This window comes from Opisthocomus hoazin, chromosome 15, assembly GCF_030867145.1.
Source record: "Opisthocomus hoazin isolate bOpiHoa1 chromosome 15, bOpiHoa1.hap1, whole genome shotgun sequence".
Classification (NCBI taxonomy): domain Eukaryota; kingdom Metazoa; phylum Chordata; class Aves; order Opisthocomiformes; family Opisthocomidae; genus Opisthocomus; species Opisthocomus hoazin.
In genome coordinates, this window is record NC_134428.1 from 16,089,577 (window position 1) to 16,110,920 (window position 21,344).

At 41.6% G+C, this 21,344-nt stretch overlaps 1 protein-coding gene across 2 annotated transcripts in view; it reads left to right on the plus strand.

Annotated features, from left to right (window-relative positions):
- XYLT1 (xylosyltransferase 1) overlaps positions 1–18,205 on the plus strand; it is a 218,439-nt gene extending 200,234 nt beyond the window's left edge. For both annotated transcript variants that reach the window (XM_075436455.1, XM_075436456.1), the window contains exons 10-11: positions 1,636–1,969; positions 10,272–18,205. In XM_075436455.1, the coding sequence (XP_075292570.1) occupies positions 1,636–1,969; positions 10,272–10,594 (657 nt within the window). In that variant the 3' untranslated portion in view covers positions 10,595–18,205. The remainder of the gene's footprint in view (positions 1–1,635; positions 1,970–10,271) is intronic.
- Positions 18,206–21,344: the final 3,139 nt, after the last annotated feature.

Genomic DNA, 21,344 nt, shown 5'->3' on the forward strand with positions numbered 1-21,344 from the left:
GTAGCTTTTTGCTTTCAGTCCTCCTGTAATTTCTTTGCCTACCACAGTAATTTATTTAGAAGGGACTGGGGACTGGACAGTATCAGTGGTAGTAGGCATCACGTAATTGTTACGTTTTATGGATTTGGGGTTATTTTAGCATTATATTGGAACCACTTACTCTCATCAAATGAGATGAAATCTAGGTGAAAAATCTCTGAAGTAAATGAGCTACAATTATTTGTTATGCTTTCGGGAAAGCAGGTTCTGACCATGCCCGTGTGAGGTGAAGATTAGGGACGAGGACAGCTCTGTGTTGGGGAAGTCTTCAATACCCACATGTGCTGAAAAGGGGATCCTGTGTGCATGGGCGTCCAGAGACCGCTTGAGAGAATCCCATGGTTTCTGTTTAGGGAACAAATCAACTCTTAAGTCATCTACGCTGTTTGTTTGGAGACTAAGGCCAAAAAATACCTGACGAACTATGAGGAGTTTCAGTACCAGGCTGGCCAAAGTATCTGTATGTCTCTCCAAGAAATGAAGTCAAATATCTGCTTGTCAAAAGGATCCAAGGGGTTCTCCTGTTCTCTCTCCACTTCAAATGGGGTCCCTGAAATCTTTTTGTCTTTGATATTGATCACTTTTTATTTGAGATCATGGGAACAAGACCTCATGGGACACGCAAGGTGGGCACTTGCTCCAAAAGCAAATGTGCAGCCTTTGATACTGCAGTCCACCAGGTTGCCTTCTTAAGAATTGATGGAAATGGTTCTTCAATGGTCAGCCTCATAAACGCATGCCAGATTTGGTGCTGGGATAGTAGAATGTCTTTCAGTTGGCTTAAGAATGCCAGTTACTACATTTTCATGCTATCTGTTTAGAGGTGCTTATTTTCAGTAGTGTACAAGTGTTAATGGCAACAGCTTGTAAGTTTGTATCATCCCATGGGTTATGGGTGAACCATTAAAATTCATATAAAGAGCAGTGAAATAGGAAAAAGAAAGGTCCATTAAATATTTACACTAGATTGTGAATCAGCTGCTTTACTGTTATTTAGCAAATAAATAAAAAACAATCTCACTGTTATGACAGTTATAGTTTATCAGAAATAGCTTCCCACATCAGGCAGGAAGGGAATACGAGGAGACAGCATCTCATGGATAGATTAGTAAAGGACCTGATGTGACAGTGTGAAGAGGCAAAAGTCTCTTCCTTGCCCTTAGTAGTAACTGGGTAGGTCTCTACTGCAGGGTCCATCTCTCAAACGTATCATACTTTTTTCATGACCCAGGAGACGATGGGTCATATTTTTTTTCTATGTGTAGCCTGTGGTTTAGGCTTGGTCCTTTATGACTGCTTCCATGTGAAGGAAAAGGAGAACTGCTATAGCCTGTTACGTCAACTTTTAACGTAAAGAAAACACTTATATCAATCAAAAGTGGACAATTGGACCAAAAACCCAAGCCTGGCATTCAAGGTTGTCTCACAATTTGTGTACACATTATGATCTTAGGTCATGTTGCCATCAGCCTTTATACATATCCATAATTCATGTCATGAAATATGATTTATGTTTTTTTCAGAGCCCTTATTTGATGTAAGGGTCTTAGATACTTACAGAGATGATGGTAGCAGTAATGTGGTCTTCAATTTCAGATTGGCACCGAATGGGACGCCAAGGAAAGGCTTTTCCGGAATTTTGGAGGACTCCTCGGGCCAACAGATGAGCCAGTTGGCATGCAGAAATGGGGAAAAGGCCCCAACGTCACCGTTACTGTCATTTGGGTGGATCCCATTAATGTAATTGCAGCAACATATGATATTCTTATTGAATCCAGTGCCGAATTTACTCACTACAAACCACCTTTGAATTTACCCCTGCGACCTGGTGTCTGGACGATAAAAATTCTGCACCACTGGGTACAGGTAGCTGAAACCAAATTCCTTGTTACTCCTCTCACCTTCTCCAATCGGCAACCTATCAAACAAGGTAAGTTTTATTATTTGGTACAGGAGTAATACAGTTATTGTGACTGTAAATGCTGCTATTAAAAATGAAGTAACACTGTATTGGAAAAGGATAAAAGAAAGGAATTTTATAGATACTGAATCATAAGAAATTGTTGCATTAAGACAAGTGGAAGTGTCTGTATCTAGTCTGTAAAACACAGCCACGTTGAACAAAAGGCTATTTATATCTTTAAAATATGCACAGTTCAGAATCCAGAGAACCTCAAACTCTCAATAATCAAACAACTATCATAAAAGTCATCATTTAGAAAGAAAAATGGACCTTTCTCTGCTGCTTTTCATTCACATTTGCTTGTAAGAAGTTACAGATGTTTAAACTGTTATCTTGACAAAGTCTGTGTGTTTAACAATAAAAGCATTAATACACAAAATGCTGAATTAGACAAAATTACCATAGGCCAGAGCTCACCTGACATATTGTCAGGTCCAGGCATTCACTCTTGCCTGATACCTGCCAAAACCTGTTCAGCACATGCCAAGCAGTTGTGTTACAGAAATATCTATGGATATGGCGATCCCAGTAAGTACCCTATCAGACCCACACTGACATGTTTTAGAAAGAAACCATTTTCTTCCCTGCCACAGTAGCCCTGGACCATCCAAACACAGAGGTCATTCTTCAGCTGCCAGTGTCTACAGGTTCCCAGCAGCAGTTTGCACTGGCACATGCATCGTTCAGGTGCTTGGGTCTTCAGCCAGTGCTGAAGACACTGGGCTAAGAGAAGACAGAATGTTTTGTAGCCACACCTGTTTTCTTATTCAGTAAGATAGAACAAGTTTGTTGCTATGAATATCTTTACCATTCTTCTTAACATGCTCGAGTGCTTCCATCTGCCCAGTATTAATATTCATGACTTTAGACATCTTAAAGTTGCTAGATACATGAATGATCATATTAAGTTTTCAGAAGGTCTTATTCCTGACAAGGCAGCAAATAAACTGAGTCAGCCTTTTACCTTCCAGCATAATGTGCTGCTTCTGGAATGCAAACACCACAGACAACTGCTGAGAGTTAATGCAGCCCTTATCTTGCTCAACAGGAGCTTGATTCTACACATTTCTCAGCAGAAGAGCTGACTTGCTGATTTCTTCTAACATTTGGTGGCATAATTTCTTAATCAGAAACTAAACCACCAACAACCTGATGCTGTTGTTAGCTAATAGACAATGATAAATTGTGAAGAAACACCATCTATAGAAGGAATACATTTTTAAAGTTTGAGCCAACCTACTTCTAAACACAGCTGTTACTGACTCGTCTCCTGGAAATTACTGAATTCCATGTTCTTTGCTAATTTAACACTTAGGCATAAATTGGATGGAAAATGGGGCATGTAGCTAGCAACCTTGGTGCTTTTCCCTGTAATGTGAAAGCCTTGTGGACAATTAAGCGTGTCTTGCATTTCAACCATGAGCCCACACGTTATGGTGTAAAGGCAAATCTCCCTTTGGTCCAAACTATGAATCTGGAATAATTCCACTGAAATTATGGAGTTACTCTGTTGGTACACTGGGAGAAGATCTGGCTCATATTTTTTGTTAGAGAGCCCTCTTCATTCATATTATAACTAGAATCTTCTATAGGAATAAAATGTAAAGCTTGGAACAGTATTATCTAGGAAAAAAGCCTCAGGAGTGATTTGCTATTGATGATGTGATGTATAATATCCAGATGTCTGAGGCATGGAGGTAAAGAAGAAAATTAATTAAAGGGGCAGATAATGACACTCCACTGTAGTTAGAATTGTATTTACAATGCGAATTCCTGTTGGTTTGGGGTTTTTAAGGCTTTCTGTCTCAGTGACACTATTGTGCTCTGTGCAGGCAATTGTCATTTAGCTTTGATTTCCAGCTTTTGTCAGTTTGTCACCACTTTATTATTTAAATATGTTTTTCTCTGCCAAGTAAAGGCGTGGTGCAAGTATGACAGAAGAATTAGAACTTCGAAAAGAACAATTTCTGTTACTGTTGTAAACAATGCGAAAGCTGCCAAAAAATCTTCAAAAATGAAGGGATAGTATTATTGTCTCGTCTTAACATTGAAAATAAAACATACATCAGACTTAGCCAGGTGTTGTCAGCAGAAGAGGGGAGTATGTTTTATTAGTCATTTCTTTAAAATTTTACTCTTCTAACTATCCTCCCTTGCCCCCACCCACCTTGACACCCTCCTACGCCGCCCCATAAAAAGAGGAGGAAAAAAAAAAAGCGATAGCTCTTGTCAGAAAGATGACCCTGGAAAGTAATTTGCTACTCCAGAAGCTTTTTGAATGGCTGATACATTTCATACCACTATGCATGTCATTTGCTTGGTAATGATTTGGCCCCCTCTGTCTCATATACTCCAGATGTAGAAACCAGAGTCCACGTAATTACATACATAAAAATCTGTCCATGGTCTTGTGTGTAATTTGTCTGTATCATTCTAAAAAGTCTTTGCACAAATCTGGCAGCAGCACAGCAGCCACTAAAATCTTATATTTTGAGAGCATGAACACAACAACAATCACTGTATTTCCTGAATCATGACTTGTCTACACATCACTTCAGCACAGAGCACAAGGCGAAGTTACTTTCAGTTTCCCAGCGTGAAGCGAGCCATTTGCTCCTCTTAAATAATCAAAGCAAAATATATTCATTCCTGTATCATGACTCTCAAAATTCATGATTACAATTCAAAATAAAAAAATTAATCATGGGACAGCTACCAGCAAAGATGTTTTGTTCATTAGTTTATAAAAATAACACATGCAGCTAGTTTATTCATTTTCTATTCCCATTTATTTATTAATTTTGACCTAGAGTCTGTGCATGCAAGTAAAATCATAAAGGGAAATCAAGAGCAGGTGTTTTCTTTGATATTGTGTCCAGATGTGCATAACTGACAATGTTAATTGTTTTAAAAACACAGATTCATTGATCTTTTCAAAACCTGGATCGCTAAGAGTTAGAGATAGGTTCTTACATGGAATTACTGAGTATGCTGGGAGGTTGGGGGTGTTTCCACTGTAAATGAGGCTCCCAAAGCTATTTCAGTGGAAAGTTTAGAATCTGATGTTATATATACTTTCTTGCTGCTCTTCCCCTTCCAGTCATCCAAATCTGTGTCTATTTTCTGTAGTGTGAGCTGTGTCACTGATCAGCTCTGCCTTCAGCAGGTCCTCTGGCTCAAGAGTGCCTTCAAGTGTTTGCCTGGTTGGAGATAGAAAAAAAGAAAAGGAAAATTAAGAAAATTTGTCAGATAAATCATTTGGAGAAGTCAGGTTCACTTGCTCCACCAGTGTCTCCTTCCCCCTACGTCCTGCATAGCCAAATACTGTTTTATTCTTCTAAATGGCAGTTTTGAGTTTCTCACCATATGGCTGAGTGTGTTAAAGCCAAGTACTCCATGCTTAATGTAAGGACACGAGGGCTGCCAAGCACCAGCAGGACACCCCAGGATTCAGTTGTGCCAAGATAGAGAGGGAATGTAACATGTCGAGGAGACAAAACAGGGAGATCAGTAGAAGATCGCTAGCAGTGATAATAGACAGGAATGGGGGTTTCTTGCTGTCTGCTTCAGGCAGCCTGAAGTTAAGTGCAGTTTGGAGGCTTAAGGCCAGAAGTGCAGGTCCCCTGCGTAGGGACTGGAGAGGCAGAGCCAAACAACAGGTATTTAGCCAGCAGTTCACAGACTATAATCCAAGCTACCAAATACAGCGAATTCACTAGAGGTTGGCTCTGCGTCCTTATCATCCTGCTTTCCCACCCTTCTGTGCTCTACAAAGTCCGTGTGAAGCAGTCATGGCAGGTGTGATCACACATGTCTCCCAGGGGCACTGAGAGGGGCAGAGAAAAAGCCAAAGCAATTTCATTTTTAAATTTGAGTTTATATTCATGGCAAAGTTTCCACAGCGATCTCCCAGCTGGAGTGACGATAATGAGTTGTCACGCGTTTAACGTATAGTACCTGCTTCATTAAAGCTAAACAGGTTACTGTGAGCCAGTGGGCAGATTCACTTCTGGGGCAGAAAAAGCCCCAAACCTCAAGCTGATACCAAAGACTGGATTGAAAATAAATAAATAAATGTATAAGCCCATTCTTCCTTCAAACAAGGAGGGCAGTGAAGAAGAGCATTCTCCTTCTTCACCTTAAGAGAGACCTTTCATGTTTAGTTTGTAGCTTGATTGCATGCCCTGGAGGTAGGGCTTCTGATGTCTGCTGCTTTGCAATGGGACAGGCAGCCTTAAACGCCAGCACGTGGTCCCTGTGCCCTCTAACTGCAGTCACCTCTTTCAAAGGCTTGATGGCATTAGCAGACATACTGCGGTGCATACATGCATCTCAAAGGCCTTTTAACCTGATCCATATTTATAGATCGTCTTAATTAAGTATATACTGGGAAACCTTTGTTTTGCCATTGGTTGTTTGCAGTGGCTCAATCAATTCTAATTGCATCTATATGGATTATAAAGTGGGTGGCAACTTCTGTCAGAACTCTTGTGATTTCTTTAAACTAACCAGAGGTAACATGACATGTTCTTGATAAACGCAGTAATAGCAGCAGGCAAGTGCATGGCTGCAGAAGTGTAGACGTGCCCTGGAAGCGTCATTCTGAGAAAAACCCTGAAGACAGGGATTTGCTTCGAAATTTAGTTCAGATCCAGCTGACAAGGAGTCGATTAGCTTCACAGTGAGCAAATGCAGCACTGTCTTGTTTGCTGCAAGAGAAAGCAAACAAAATGTCAATAAAAAATTACCTCTTTGCCAGAGGGCTTCAACGCAATTCAAGTAAAGAAATAAAGCTGTACATTCTGTGTTGCTTTAAAAAAAACCACAAGTCTAGCGCCTTAATGTCTACCAAGGTAACAACATTTTTCATTCCTTAGCCCACTCTCTGTCTAAACTCATTTGCTTTTTCTGCAAAATGAAGAACAAACCCACACAAAAATGCTTGAAATCACAGCCTATGCGGCAGAATACAGGCTGTGTGTTTAGTCCAAACAAGTTATACTAAGAAAAGTCAATTGAGAAATGAAGTGTCCTCCCAGAGTGAAGAGCAAACAAAAATGGGGATCAAAAATAACTCTTTTTTTCAAAGCTATAATTTAGAGTCAGTGGAATATATGTTGCATTGATACATGCTCTCCTGAAGTCAAAGGGCCATTTAGTTGTGTTTGGTGGCAAAAAAATCTGGCTTAATGTCTGCAGTTCAACTAATTTTGAATAGGTTGCTCTAACTGTACAGATTTAAATGTCTAAACACATCTCATAGGGGCAAGCCTCTTCGTTACTTTTACATGAGCAAGGATTGAAGTGTCAGTGCCTTAAAGGCATGCCCAGTAGCTCCAGCCTCCTTTTATACAGTATTTCAGGGCTCGGGTTCCACACTGTCCCTCTCCTGTCCCAGCCCAGTTCAGTTATGAAGTCATGATTATCTCTCTTCTGTTTTTCCTTTAATGCCACGTCTGCCATAGCTTTGGATGAGCAGCATCCTCCTTTCTCCTGTGAACTTTTTAACAAGGACTTAGATGCTCTAGGAGAGGGGTTTGGGTTGAATCCTCAGTGTTTCCTACTGATTAGTATACGTACCTCTGCACTCAGATTGGTGTTACCTAGCTCTTTTTTTATAAGATGTTGAAACACCTAACTTGGGTTGTTTGTTCTGCTGTGGGGCCAAGCAATCCATTACCAGTACTGTGTCAGGGTTTCATCATGTGTCTCGCATCGGAGAAACACATTTTCACAGTGGACAGCTGTAGCCCTTATAACACACTGAAAAACATAGTGTTTTGTTTCTTTTAATACTGTCCTCAGCAGTCTTTTCTTCTCCTATCTGATGATATTTGTGGGTGGTTTTTCAAAAAAGTTTGTCTTCAGTCCCATTAAACGCGATTACTGTTGTACCTGCCAGCATGCCCTTGCAGCGCAGCCAGTTCTAGAGCAGAGCACAGCAGTCGCTTAGTAGTGCAGACCAAAGCAGCAGTGTGTTGGTGTGAGAAGCTCACATATCTGACAATTACAACAATAGCAGAGTGGAAATATTTAAATTTGCTGAAAATGCTGAGTTATCACCCTTACTTTAGCAAAAGCAGTCCCCTGATCTTAAACAGGGGTCACAGACGCGGAGAAAAAGATGATCTCCTGCTGCATTGCCAGCACTGTCTCCTACAGTTTCTGTAGGTTTCATTCCTTCCAGTCCTGATAATCCACCAAGTCCTGAAGCCGGGATCAGGTGCAAGGCTGAGCCAGGGAGAAGAGCAAGTTCTGTTCCATCTGGTTATTTGCCTGAAATAAGATCTCTCTTCCATGCTCTAAACACAAGCACAACAGGCTTTAATTCAACAAGCGCTCTGAATTGCCTGTTGCAATCAGATGATCCTGCTAGTAATGCCAACTTTTATTTGTTTTGGGATTTTTACTTAAAATGTTCCTATTTAATTAATATGTTGACAAACAGTCTTCCATATTTAATTGTTTCAAAAGGAGGAAATTGAATCATGTATACTTGTTCTGTTTCTTAAACTGCAGTGCTCTAGCAGAGCACAATTCTGACACATGTGCATGGAATAAACTCATTTTGGCTAGAGGTTATTGTGGATATCTACCACTTAAAAGAGGGATTGCAGGAGCAGTTAAGTGATGTATAATGGTGATAGGGATGTGCCGAACTAATTTAATTGGGGATTTGAAGTAATGGACTTGCACAGTATTTGACATTAAAGACTTTGAAAATGTAACAACAAAGCTCCAATTACATATCCCTTTTCCCTCTAAATAAATGTACTGATTTATTGCCAGCGCCTGGGATACTGTCCTCTACATGGAAGAAAGGACTCAGTGTCAGGCTGCAGTGCAGGCAGCAAGGACATGTGGAAGGAATTGTAGCCATGAATATGTAATTCCTGGCCTCTAAATGCTATCTGAGCACAGTGGCTTTCCTAGCCTGGAGCACCCTGAATGGGCCCATTTTGTCTTCTAGACAGTGTGTATGTTGGCAGAGCTAAACATATCCTCTGTGCTGCCAGAGCGAGGATGCTAGGGAAGTCAGCTGAGAACAGAAGGAAGTGGTTGAAAATTTACTCCCAGGAGCCATGCAGTAAACATTTAAGAGGGTCCCATTCTGATTTTATGAGCAGCACCTTGGTCCACTCTCAGACCTGAAGAACATCAGCCAGCCTTAGACAAGGGCGATCTGACCTGCAGTGTCTAATTCAAGGTCTTTGAAGGCTTCATCACAGCCTGAAAATGATTTTACAGCAATATTACAGATTTGGGGCAATGTACTGCATTTTGCTGAGGTAGAAGAGTTACTGTAAGGAAAGCAACCACAATGCAAAGAAAAGTATCATTAGGAAATGGTTGTGATCCATAATTCGGCACAAGAGCTTGAAATATAATTCTAATTAAAGAATACTTTCCCAGTGAGACTGGAGCACTTCCAGGAATGATACTGGGGCTACATGTCTGTCCGGACTGTCCAAAGCTATGATGTTGTCCTTCCAGTGCCAGGAATGGCACCACCTGTTTTTTGGGGTTGTACTGAGCTAACAATTGTTGTGACTTTTCCACAACAGGGCAAGGTTCATCAGTTTTGGGAAAAAACAGGTTGAGATCTTGGCTCCTTCTCCTAGACAAATCAATGATAGCGCTTGAAGGTCTGATGATGGTCAGCAGCCTTCTCACACCAAGTGTCCTTGAACTGTTTCCTAATTTCAAAGCACAGCCTTCCCTCGGTGTCCACAGGGGTAACTTTGGCTGCACAGGGTTTTGCTTCCAGGCTGCGTCTGTGGTGAAAGAGGCAAAATTACCTTCTCCTGAATGCAAAATGCGTTTCTGCTGAGAACGAGCTGCATGTTGATCAGACTCCTGGTACAGACAGGAGCTCGTAGCTGGGATGCCCTTGAGTCTGGGCCTGCCTTTTTCTTGTGCTGTGCTGAACAGCTCTGTGTCATGCCTGGGTGTCCTACAGCTCTGGGGATGCCAGCTGTATGTGATGACAGTAAGGGTGACACTGCTTTCAGCCTCAGTGTTTCGCCCTGCTAACGCAGCGCTTCCAGGTTTAGCATCACAGTGAGTAGAGCTCGTAGTTGTGGGCATGAGGAGCTGTAATGCTGAGCACAGCCAGTCGTCCTCGGGATGCAGTGTGTCCTCAGGGCTGGGGAAATCGACTATAGCACACCACTAACTTTTGCCTTTTTGTTTGCTGTACTCTTAGATCCTGAAGGTTTGGGGTTTTTTTTCAATGCACTAACTTTTGGGTTTATTTCTGCATTTCCAGAGGAAGCCATGAAGTATCACAGTGGGCCTCCAAAGAACGCATACATGGAGCAGAGCTTCCAAGGCTTGAACCCGGTCCTGAATATCCCCATCAGTGCTGCCCGCATGGACCAGGCCAAGAGGAACGCAGGGCTTGTGGGCGCCCGGCTGGAAGCCTGGGTGGACTCTCTGGTCAGCAGTGTCTGGTCAGCCGTGGACATCTGCAGCACTGGCCCCACGGCCTGCCCGGTCATGCAGGGCTGTGCTCAGACAGCCTGGAGCTCCCTGAGTCCGGACCCCAAATCTGAGCTGGGCCCTGTCAAACCTGATGGTCGCTTGAGGTAGCATCCAGTACGCTCTCCTCCGGCATAGGTTTTTAAAAGGGAATTTAACCTCGCTCGTACATGAATCTCGCACCAGATTTCAGAAACCTAAGAGAACGTTATACTTTTTAGTTACTTATTGCAATATCATTCATTTAAAAAAAAAATAACCTTCTGACAAGGCCACTGGCACTGCCCTCTCCATCAGCTCTGTCAGGAGCAGCTTTGGTCATCCTGCAGTCTGTGCTGTCCCATGGGGCCCCAGCCGTACCACATGGCACTGTACCCCGCCGCCTCAGCGGGTTTCGAAACAGTAGCAGCAAGCCATGGAGAGGGCAGTGAAGGAGCAGCTGCTGAAAGTGTTTTTTAAGAATAAATTTGTCTGTACCTCTGCCGTTTCATAGGCTTTCATTATTTGCTACCATGAATAAATCACAGCAAAGTTCCCTTCTGCTTCCTGGGGAGGTTGGTTTCTGCAGGCTAGAGCCTGTGTGGCCACACTGCCTCACAGAACGTGACGTAATTATGGTACACCCACACTCTCTTTTTTTTTTCTAATAACACAAAGTAATTCCGAACTTAGCTAATGTCTGTTGTTATCCTAGTTAGAGAAAACGACCAAAAGCAGAAACTTTCAGATTATTTTCAGAGATTTTTTTAGTCTAATTTCCTTATAAACTCTAAATGGAACCTCTGTTTTGCTGTATTAGTCTTTTATGTCTCGTGCAGTCAGGTTCAGAGTCTGGGTACTAAGAGTATTAGTTTAAAGAACAAAGAAGCATTTTGGATTTCAGCCCTTTAAAATCTGCAGCTTTTTCTAAGCCAACCATCACCTAAGCATTTTTGCAGACTTCCAGTAGAACAAGTGTACAAGTATGTGTAGATCGGGGGTGGGTTGTGGCGTGTCTGCGCACATCCTTTGCTGATTTTGCTCGTGAGCTGAGCCGAGTTTTTTCTCAGGCAGTGGAGTTGCGCAGAACCAGTAAAATCGTAGAATTGGGACCTAAATCTGCAACAACACATTTCTTCCCTAATTTCAGTAGTGGCTAGTAAGTCTTAACACTAATTCCCTCGCTTGATCTCAGATCTGCCAGCTCCTCATGGAGAAGGGTGCTTCTAGGCCTGTGCAGGGCATCTGGGACGCTGTGCAGGACATGGGTTCCTGACCAAAGCCATGAGCTGAACGTGAAGGAGAGTAATGCCATGTTTCTCAGTGCTTTTACTTTATTCTGTCAACAAACTCTACTCTTGCCTGTTTTCAGAATTTCTAGCAGGCTGCATCCTGTGTTAAATAGGCATGTTTTGCATCATTTTAAGCTGCATTTTCTACAGTAGGAAAAAAATTCATTTACATTCCAATAATTTTCTAAAATATAGGTTTTATATGCAAATTCATCTCCAAGTAATGCATTTTATGTTAGCATAAAACATGCAATTTGTTGTTGCTGTGGTAATCTCTTGTTAACAACATAACCCAAAAAGGCTATTAAAAGCTATTGAGTTAATTAAGGAAAAAAATCCTGTTGATGTAATAAAGTAAGGTACCTATTTACCCTTCTGTGTGTATGGCTAACTTTCTGCTGCTGAGAGTTAAACATCCACATCAGGAGGGAAATAGACCCTTAAATCATTCCATAATGACATCTCTCAGAAAGGTTGAATTCCCTTTTAAACAGCAGTTGCAAGATGACCATAACACACAGATCCCAGTGGCTTGTAGTGTCTCCGTAGTGTTGGTTTAAAGCTACCTGCAGCTTGCTTTGGACTTGAAATTGCAATGTCAGCTGTGCTGGCATTAAGGCAGAGCATTGAAATGTTTATCTGGCACAAAAATGGATGCGTAGAAGGAACAATTTAGGTATTTATTATTTATGTTTTAGTCAATGACTAATTAGTAGGTGCTGCTTTTGCAGCTTGAAGATTATGTTATTTTACTAACTGAAGCTGCCTTTATTAAGAAAAGGCCTTCCTCCCCTCACACCTCCCTTTCTTTTTTTGTCTTGAATTTGAGTCATGAGAGCCGTAGTTTTAGAAAAGCTTGTAGCTATGAGAGCTGGTTGAAATATTTCAGTCAAGATAATGTTCCAGCTTTTCAACTGGCTCTAGAGGCAAGCGTGTTTAAAACCAGGGTTGCCAATGGGTTTATGTAATAGAAACACAGTGTTGTTACTTATTCAGTAGGGTTTTTTTAACAGTGGTTGTTTTTAATCTAACATTCCTTTGTGAAGTTCAAATCTTCTGGGGACTTCCAATCCTCACTGTGAACTCCAGGGTTTCAGTCACACTGATGCAATGGCAACTGCACAGTTCGAGCCCTGCAGGTTAAATGAAGAACGTCATGTTTAGGGCACACAATGAGATTCACTAACAATCCTAGTCAGTGATTGTTCTCAGTAAGACTGCTGGAGTAGTCACAAAATCTCCAGTCTGTCTTGCACATAAGCATATTGTATGAGGGTGCGCCCACACACATGCATGCAGATAACTTGGTTTTTAAATTTGATACTTTTTTATTCTCAAGCAGGAATGTTTCTAAGTGCTTTGTTGGTAAGTTTTCATTATTAACAAGACCAAGCAGAAGGTGGCAACAATCCCATTTTTTGTGGTTAGAAGAAAATCTGCCACTTCTATCATTTAAAATGTAAGGTGCGTATTACTTTGTTTTAGTACAAAAAAGGTTAAGAAAACAAATGGTTGCTGATGTATCTATTTATGTTATATGCAAGGTTTAAAATATCTCAAAACAAAATTTACATGAGTTTATTTTCTGAAAGACAAAAAGCATCTACACAAAGAAGTTTTGCAGCAAGCTGGCAATCTCAGTGCTGCGGTTAAAACATGTAAAACTGATCAGGCGAAACTTCCACAGAGTGCTGGTGCCAAGTAAGGACTTCGGAGTCAAGTCCAGTGTAAATAAAAGGTGTGACAGTATGCTGTGAGTAAATACTGTCTGTGTTTGAAGTCAAAGGATGAGCTGCCATGTTTGGAACATCTTCTGGGGGCAGTGTCAAGTTTTGGACCTAAACGACAACCGCTACTATAGCTATTAATACACAGACACAGGTACGTAAGTTATATATGGGACACTGTGTCTAAGTTACAAAGTGCTGAAATTGTGAAGAAAAACCATGGAAAGCAAGACTCTCTGTATCAGGGGTCAGAGCTTCCTCCAATCTGATGCTGTGGTAGCGCTGCTAAGACCATTGTCCTGCTTTGAGGCTTTTCTGGTTCTGAAATGGCAGGCACTTGGAACCTGTGATGAATATTATATGTTGTTAGAAGAGAATAACTTCACAGATCTTACATTTGGTGAAAAGGAGAATTCAGAGCAGGGACCCACAGTTCTTACAAAACAAGCAAGTTATCTTCACTTGAATGTGCAAGTGTTATTTTCCAATCACACTGGATAGTCCTTGCTGAATAGGGCTCCAGCTGAAAGCCAGCTTTGATCAAAATCCCTTTCAGTGGGAGAGGGGTGTATTTCCATATGCACACATTTGTCCTCTGTACGTAATGCTTTACTCGTTTAAATTCCCTTCCCATTCAGCACAACAGCCGTGTAACACTTCTGTGATCAATCAGTATTATACAGAAAGGGAATGTGGCAAAATGCAGAATATCTACATACGTGCTTTAATGAATTGTGTCCGAAGTCAGTCTTAGCATTATGCAAGCCTCTTTATATGGTAATGGTAAACCTTGAGGCTGACAGAAATAGCTCAAATGACAGTTTATTTTCAGATTTGGCCAATTCTTTCTTTGATGACATTTGGACATTGAGTAGTAATATTTATATTTTCATTTTCTGATATACAAGGTTTTTTAGAATTGAAATTATGTCTTCATTTTTTGTGCTCTCAGCAAGCAGAGAATTTTAACAATTCCTTCATGATAGCAAGTATTATACAGGGAAGTCCATCTGTATCTCTGTTGTTAAGCCTCATTATTGCTAAGCGTAGAGACACAGGAATGTGCATTCGTGTGTTACAAATTGACTTTCCTAGGTATTGGCTTCAGTGCACAAAGCATGTACAGTTGTTTAGCGGCGTATGAACAAGGATCCTTCGTAAGGACCAGCTAGTGTGTATTCACCTTCTGCCCATCTCCTGCAGCACTAATGGCAATACTAATGAAGTCTCCATCACTCTTAGCTACGATTATAGTGAAGAGAGTAGAGAAGTCAGTGAACCAGAACTGGGATGTTCTAAACCCGACCAAAGGGAGAGGTGAAGGGTAAAGAAGATGCTGAAACTTCGCAAAAGTTTGACACAATTGTGCTGCAACAAAACTTTGAATAAACTGGGTGCCTTCTGCACAGCAAGGCTGAGAAACTCTGATACCATGACATCTCAGCTTTGACTTCCCAGATAAAAAGAAAACAAGATCCAGATTTTTATTGTGGCCAGGCAATGAGGATCAACTTTCTGTTGCTTTCTCTCATACTCTTTTATCACAGCTGTCAAGAGGACAGCCAGCTTGCCGCTGGCTGTCACACCCTCCTTGTCTTCCCAGATCCCAAAGCTTCAGGAGTTGGCCACATGAAACGTTGGCCAACTCCACTGCTTTCCGTTGAGCAGGAAGTTTTGCACTTGTGTGAGCCAAATCCCTCAGGCTTCTTCAAAAACCCTAGCTGCAGATCAGAAAAGTTTGCTTTTCAGAGCAGCCTTTAGTCAGCTCAGTACGAACACATGTGAAGGAGTTGGTAAAAGTGATAGCAATTATCTTTTCCTGATTTTCCTTTTACCTGATGGGTATTTAATATATGTAATAGTAGGCTGGGTTATTTCAGCAACAGAGTGAGACCGACTTGATAGAAAGTGGCTAGCAGCATTTCCCACTGGCCTTTGCTTTAATCTGGTTGTGGAAAGATAATGATCCATATGTGCTTTTATTTCAACTATTCAAGGCTTCCAAGATAGTCTTCAGGATTTGTAGGACATTACATTTAACCCATATTAAATGATAATTGAAAACATCATGTATAAAAGTCTTTCCAGACCAAACCCTCAAGTTTCTGCCAAGACAGCTCTGGAGCTGACATGCACAGAGAGACTAGCAGCGATGTAACGTTGGAGGGGACAGGACGCTGCCCTTCTAAGGGCCCAGCAGGAGTTACTGGGAGCAGGGATACCTGCCTGCAGAGTCCCTGCTGAGGGCAGTCGCTGCAGCCAGGCACAGAGGAGCCAAACGTGAATTAGGGTTTAGGGCAGCAAGGAAGGATTTGTAGGGAAATACCTTTCTTCCTGTAGAATCTGTAAGAGCAAGCAAATGCTCTGATCTGTAACTCCTTTCAAAGGTGTAAGGTAGAAGAGACTGACTTTTGAAAACCTTCACCACCACCATCACAGTAAGGGAAAGAAGAATCAGGCTGAGAGCATTTCAAATTGAGGCAACAAGATCTTACAGCCCATGTTACCCAGACCATGGTAGCATTCGGCAGTTTCCAGTTAAGTGTGGTGTTGGCAGCGATTAACCTTTGTGATGTGATACTGCAGGTACTGTGTTGATTTTGCTCCTTTATACTAACAATAGTGTGTGGATCACTCTGCTCTTTGCTTCTGCCTTGGTTACCTTCTTTTGCTCATGGGTGCTATCACAGCTGCTACCTCACTGTGTCTGCAAACACGTTTACCTGATAACAACAAAAAAAGGTACCAGAAATCTCCTTGAACTGAATGTACAATCTATGCAAATTCTCTTTCTTCTTTGTTAAAACCTAGAAGTATTACTTGTAACCTTGCCAAATAAACAGCAAGATACTGTACAGGTGCCTCTGATAACAGAGTGACAATTCTAGGCGCAGTTCATTGCGCTGCATTTGTATATTGTAATGACTTGACTTGTCTTGGGTTCTGTTGTAACTAACACCCTCCACTGAGAAGATAACAATCTCTTGCTAGGGGAGCACCCGTCAGTTTGCTGGGAATATTCTGGAGGAGGATGTTTGTGGCATTTTGTTTTATTTTCCTGCTTACATCCAAAAGAAGGCACAGACCTGCTAGCCAAAATTAGAATATTGTTTCAGATTTTCCATGGGTGAATCCTATCAGCTTTGGATCACTCAGTGTCTGTTCCCATTGTGGCATCCAGTGTGTTGCCCCTTAAAGAAAGCCTTACTTTCATCCTTTTTAAATGTGGCCTTAAACTGTGTTAGGAAGTTAGGTGTTGTCTGTGTCGTCTTCTCTTTTTCTGTTTGTTGGTGGAAGAAATAAAAGGTACCTTGAGATTTCTATTACAGCTCAGTTGTGTTGCTGTCAGCTTACACTCCACAAATACAACAGAAATTGCTTACAAATGCAGTCTTTAAGGGAAGAAAATGACCTTCCCTTTGGGCAAAAGGAAAGCTCAGGCATTCATACAAAGCTTAGGAAATTATGAGCTCTGTCTTTTGCAGCTCACTGTAGATGAGGAAGGTTGATTTAATTACCTACAAAGTACAAACTTAGTAACTTTTGTCTTCAGACTGTAACAGGAGAGACTGCTCTCAAATGCACAAGACAAATTCTGGAGAATTTCACTCATTTTGACATGACGTAGTAGCATTCCTTTCAGATTTGTACTGGCAGCTGGGAGAAGAAATATCCTCCTAATGGTATGGCCTTAAAATCTGCAGAATGTCACCACCTGGGGCCAGATTTTGAGTTGTGGTTGGGAAGCTAACAGTACACTTAGAAGATAGAGGGATCTGGCTGTATCATCGAAGTCGTAAGTGCATTTCCAAAAATCGCTTTGGAGTTTCATCCAAAGGTTGTCAAAGTCAGCAGAAATTGAGGACTTCTGCTAAGGCTTGTATTTGTTGGGTTTCTTTAATACTTTTCTCCATGGAGAACTGTTGTGTTTCAGTAGCACCAATATTCCCGGCAGGCTGCAGTGCTTGTAGGAATCCTGAATCCTATCCTGTTTTCATATTCAGATGTGGATACAACCCAAAGGCAACTGAAAAGGGTTTACTTAGAAAACAAGATTTGTTAAACAAGAAAAATTAATTTGAGTTAATGAAATTATTTTTCTGACTTTGTCATTTTGGTTGTGGTTTGGGTTGATTGGATTTTTGTATTGCCTAACTTAGTCCATAATAAGTTATTCCTATTCTGTCATTTTCAAAGACTGGTGGTAATATAGTTTTAAGAAATAACTATTTTGTTATAGATCATAATATGCATAAAACTGTACAGAAATATTTTGTAAGCTATTGAATAAGAAAAAAGAAAACCATGTATATACAGGAAAGTTTAAAAAAATTGGGAATTCAAATGGAACACACTGAAAGATGTAGATATTTTGCTATTTATTTAAAGGAGTACTTTATGAGATATTGAAATGTCTTAAATTGACCGGTAATCAAAGTTCAAAGTCAGAATGCTTTTCTTGTAGTAGAATGTGATTTTCAGCAATTATTGCACTACCCGTTTTTGCACCCTTTTGTCTTTCATTTAGCAGAAAACAATGTGCCTTAGCTGTATTCTTTGTCAATGGAGTTTGGTTTTTTTGTCCGACAAAGCAAATTTTTTTGCAGAAAAAGAAATGGATGTATTAAATACTGTATTATACCAAAAACACTGCAGTTGTATATAAATGCTTTCTGTCATACTGTGTTTTCAGATGCAGAATTTTAAAATTAAAAAAAAAAAAAGGCTGTCTTCAGGAATAAATGTGTAACTGGTATTATTTTCAACCTCACTAAAGTATTTATTTAAAAGAACTTTGCTGCTTGGCGATATTTAGGTGGAAAAGTGGGACCAAGCACTATTGATCTGTGATCCCAGTACTCATACCAGTACACTGCCCGGTCAGTCATTTTCCCAGCCGTAGCAGTTATGGGGGAAATGGTCACAGATGCCTTTCGGAAATCAGTTTTGCTGGTCAAGATGGTCGCTCACAGGTACGTGGTGCTCGTTGCAGCTTGACGGGGAGGGTGCCAGAGGCAGTGTTGGGAGGTGGGCCAGACTCCGCAGGGCTCCCAGCACTGCCTGCACGGTGGGATCCAGAGACACGTCCAAGCTTTTTGGGCCAAGTTCCCCTAGTTTTCAAACTCAGATGAATCTGCTTTTGAGTCAGACTCTCCTTGCCTTTTCTGAGGACTGCAAGGAATGGTACGCAAAGGGGGCAGAAGCGATTAACAAGAAGCTTGATTTAGGTCTCTTTTCTGAAGAGCATTAACTCTGAGGAGTGTTGAAGCCATTTCTTCCACACATCCCCAGAGTGTATGTCATCCCAAACAGAAGGGGCTTGGTCATAAGCGTACAAATAGGCAGCCAGGTGCAAAAATAGGAATTAATGTTAGGGCTGGCTGGTTACAAGAACAGCAAAGTATGGGTCCTTTGCCTTTACTGAAAGGGTGGACTCACAAAGACACATTTCTTCCATAGTTCCCTCAGTGGATTAGAGACCCAAAACAGCCATCGCCTTACATTCACCCAGTACAAGCACTTAAATCTTTTTCTTAAACACAGGCTCCACTCTGAGCACTGATTTCTTAGAGCTGCTTCCCTAGATGGTGAAAAATAGTTAAATTCTCCTATGGTATCTTTAGCACCATCCTCATGATGTATTGCGGGTTTGTCTCCTAGTGCTGCTTTTTGATGTGGGATGCTTGAAAAAAAACTCCTTGATGACCTTCCAAAAGTCTTTGACACCACCAGGAGTCTGTGTGACTTTTTGATGCACCCCAAGCAGTGCTGCAGGTTCTCTTGGCAGCCTGCACAGCTTTTGATCTTGTGTTTTCTTTTCACCTGCTGTTCAGGAATTCCACTTTTTTGGCACTTAGATGCAAGGAGGTCTGTTTAAACAGAGGAGGGAACACAGTGCTAATATTTTAGTTCTGGCACAAAGAAAAGATTTTTCTGTGGAGGGGAAAAAAAAAGAAAAAAAAAGATTGCTGTCTCAGTTTTGAAGCCGTATTTTATTTATAGATAGCATAAGAAGTATGCTGCTTTTTTGGCTGGCTTATTCCTCATCCAGCTGCTAATACTCATGGCATATTAAAAAAAGCTCAATCTTTGTTTTAATTATCTCCAAATGTGTCATTGGCCACTACTTTAAAGAAAAGACCAAAAAAGCATCAAGTTACCAGGTGTTCAAGTGTTTTGTTTTCTTTGTGGCCTTCAGCTAGAATCTGCACGCTCTATGAGGCTATGTGCAAAAATCCCAATGCATCACGGAAAGGTCTCTTGGAGCTGTCTACAGCATCATGCTGACTTGAAAGACTATGGATCTCTGTCTACCTGAAATGGCATCATCACATTTTTGCATCTGCCAGGCCTAATCTGTCTTCATTGTAATTAATATTTATAGAGCGTAGGACATAGTTAACTCACGGTAATGACACAAAACTTAACTGCAGAGCAGTTTGCCAGTAGGAAGGCACATAAACCAAGTGCAACAGGAACGAAGTATTTAATTGCCTTGACAACAGGGATTTCATTTCAATGCCTGAATATCTGACATTTTTCCATGTTTTAGTAAGGAATTTGCAGCCTGGTTTCTAAAAATCAGAAACTGTTAGTAGTCTGAGCCTTCACAAATGCAAACAGCTGTAAATCTTTGCTGTCTAGTAAGGATTAAAAAGCAGGAGATCCATGAGGTTCTACTATGGTTAAAACCTGAAACGGATGGCAGCTTTTCATCCTGTTATGAAAGATGATCTTGGCTATTGTGGTGCCAAATCAGCACTTGAGCATGGTTTGTTCCTTCACCTGGCTGCCCTTGGCTGGAAGTCCTGGCTTGCAGGGCTGTGAGATAGGGCCCAGCTGAGACACCGACTGCTAATCTGCCCAGCTGAGGGAGGGCTGAACCTGGAGTCGGGGACATCGGGGGACCAGCTTCAGAGGCCGAGTCACCTGGCATCAATTGCCAAACACCACTTTGTTTTGGGCAGCTCACTATCCAAGTGGTTTCACATAGGGTCCTAATCTCACAGGCAAGGAGTTTTGGGTTAATTAGTCAATGGTATTAACATGATCCAGAAGTAGGCTGCGTTTTGCAGATTTAAGCCTGATCCAGCCTCTAGTTGCAACCCTCTTCTAGAAAAGGCCAGATTGGACCTTTCTTTTCTCTCCAGCTTCGGATGAAGTATGATGTAAAAGTACACATTTGCTGTGCACCAGTAACTACCTCGTCCTGGGAAAGCGTTTGGATTAACAGCGTTTGTCAATCTAGAAGAAAAGGTGTCTGCCGCAGCAGCGTGAAAGATCAGATGCTGTGGCTCCTGCTGGGTCTTCTGTCAGTCTGCTGGAATGGAAATGAAAAGATGTTCGAAATGCTGAACCCAGCCCTCCTGGGGACGACGATGGGGCTGACACCCTTGCATCACTTGCCATCACGGCCTATGCTCTGCAAAGGTGGAAGGCACCTTTCCAGGCACCTCTGATTGACCTCACTGCCTCAAAACCACCAGCACAGCCCTTCTCAGGGCTCTGGGCTGTTCTGGGGCTGCCCCAAATCTATCAGTCCATGCTTTTTATCTTTCACAGCCACAGCAACTGGAAGAAGAGCAATGCACCAACCGCATTGTGGTCAGAGGGTGACAGGGCTGTAGGAGGGCAGCCCGTACGCTCAACTAAGTGTGGTGGCTGCTGAAGAAATTTGTTACAGACAGGTTTCCTTTTTATTGTTGGTTTGGATTTTTTTTTTTTTCGCAGGGAGAGGTTGTTGGGGGTTTTTTGTGGGTTCGGGTTTTTTCTGTGGTTTGGAGGGTTTTTTAACTTCATAGCCTGGACACTGGCTCAGTCTGTTGGGGGTCCAAATAGTCTCTCGAGTTTACATGCCTCTCC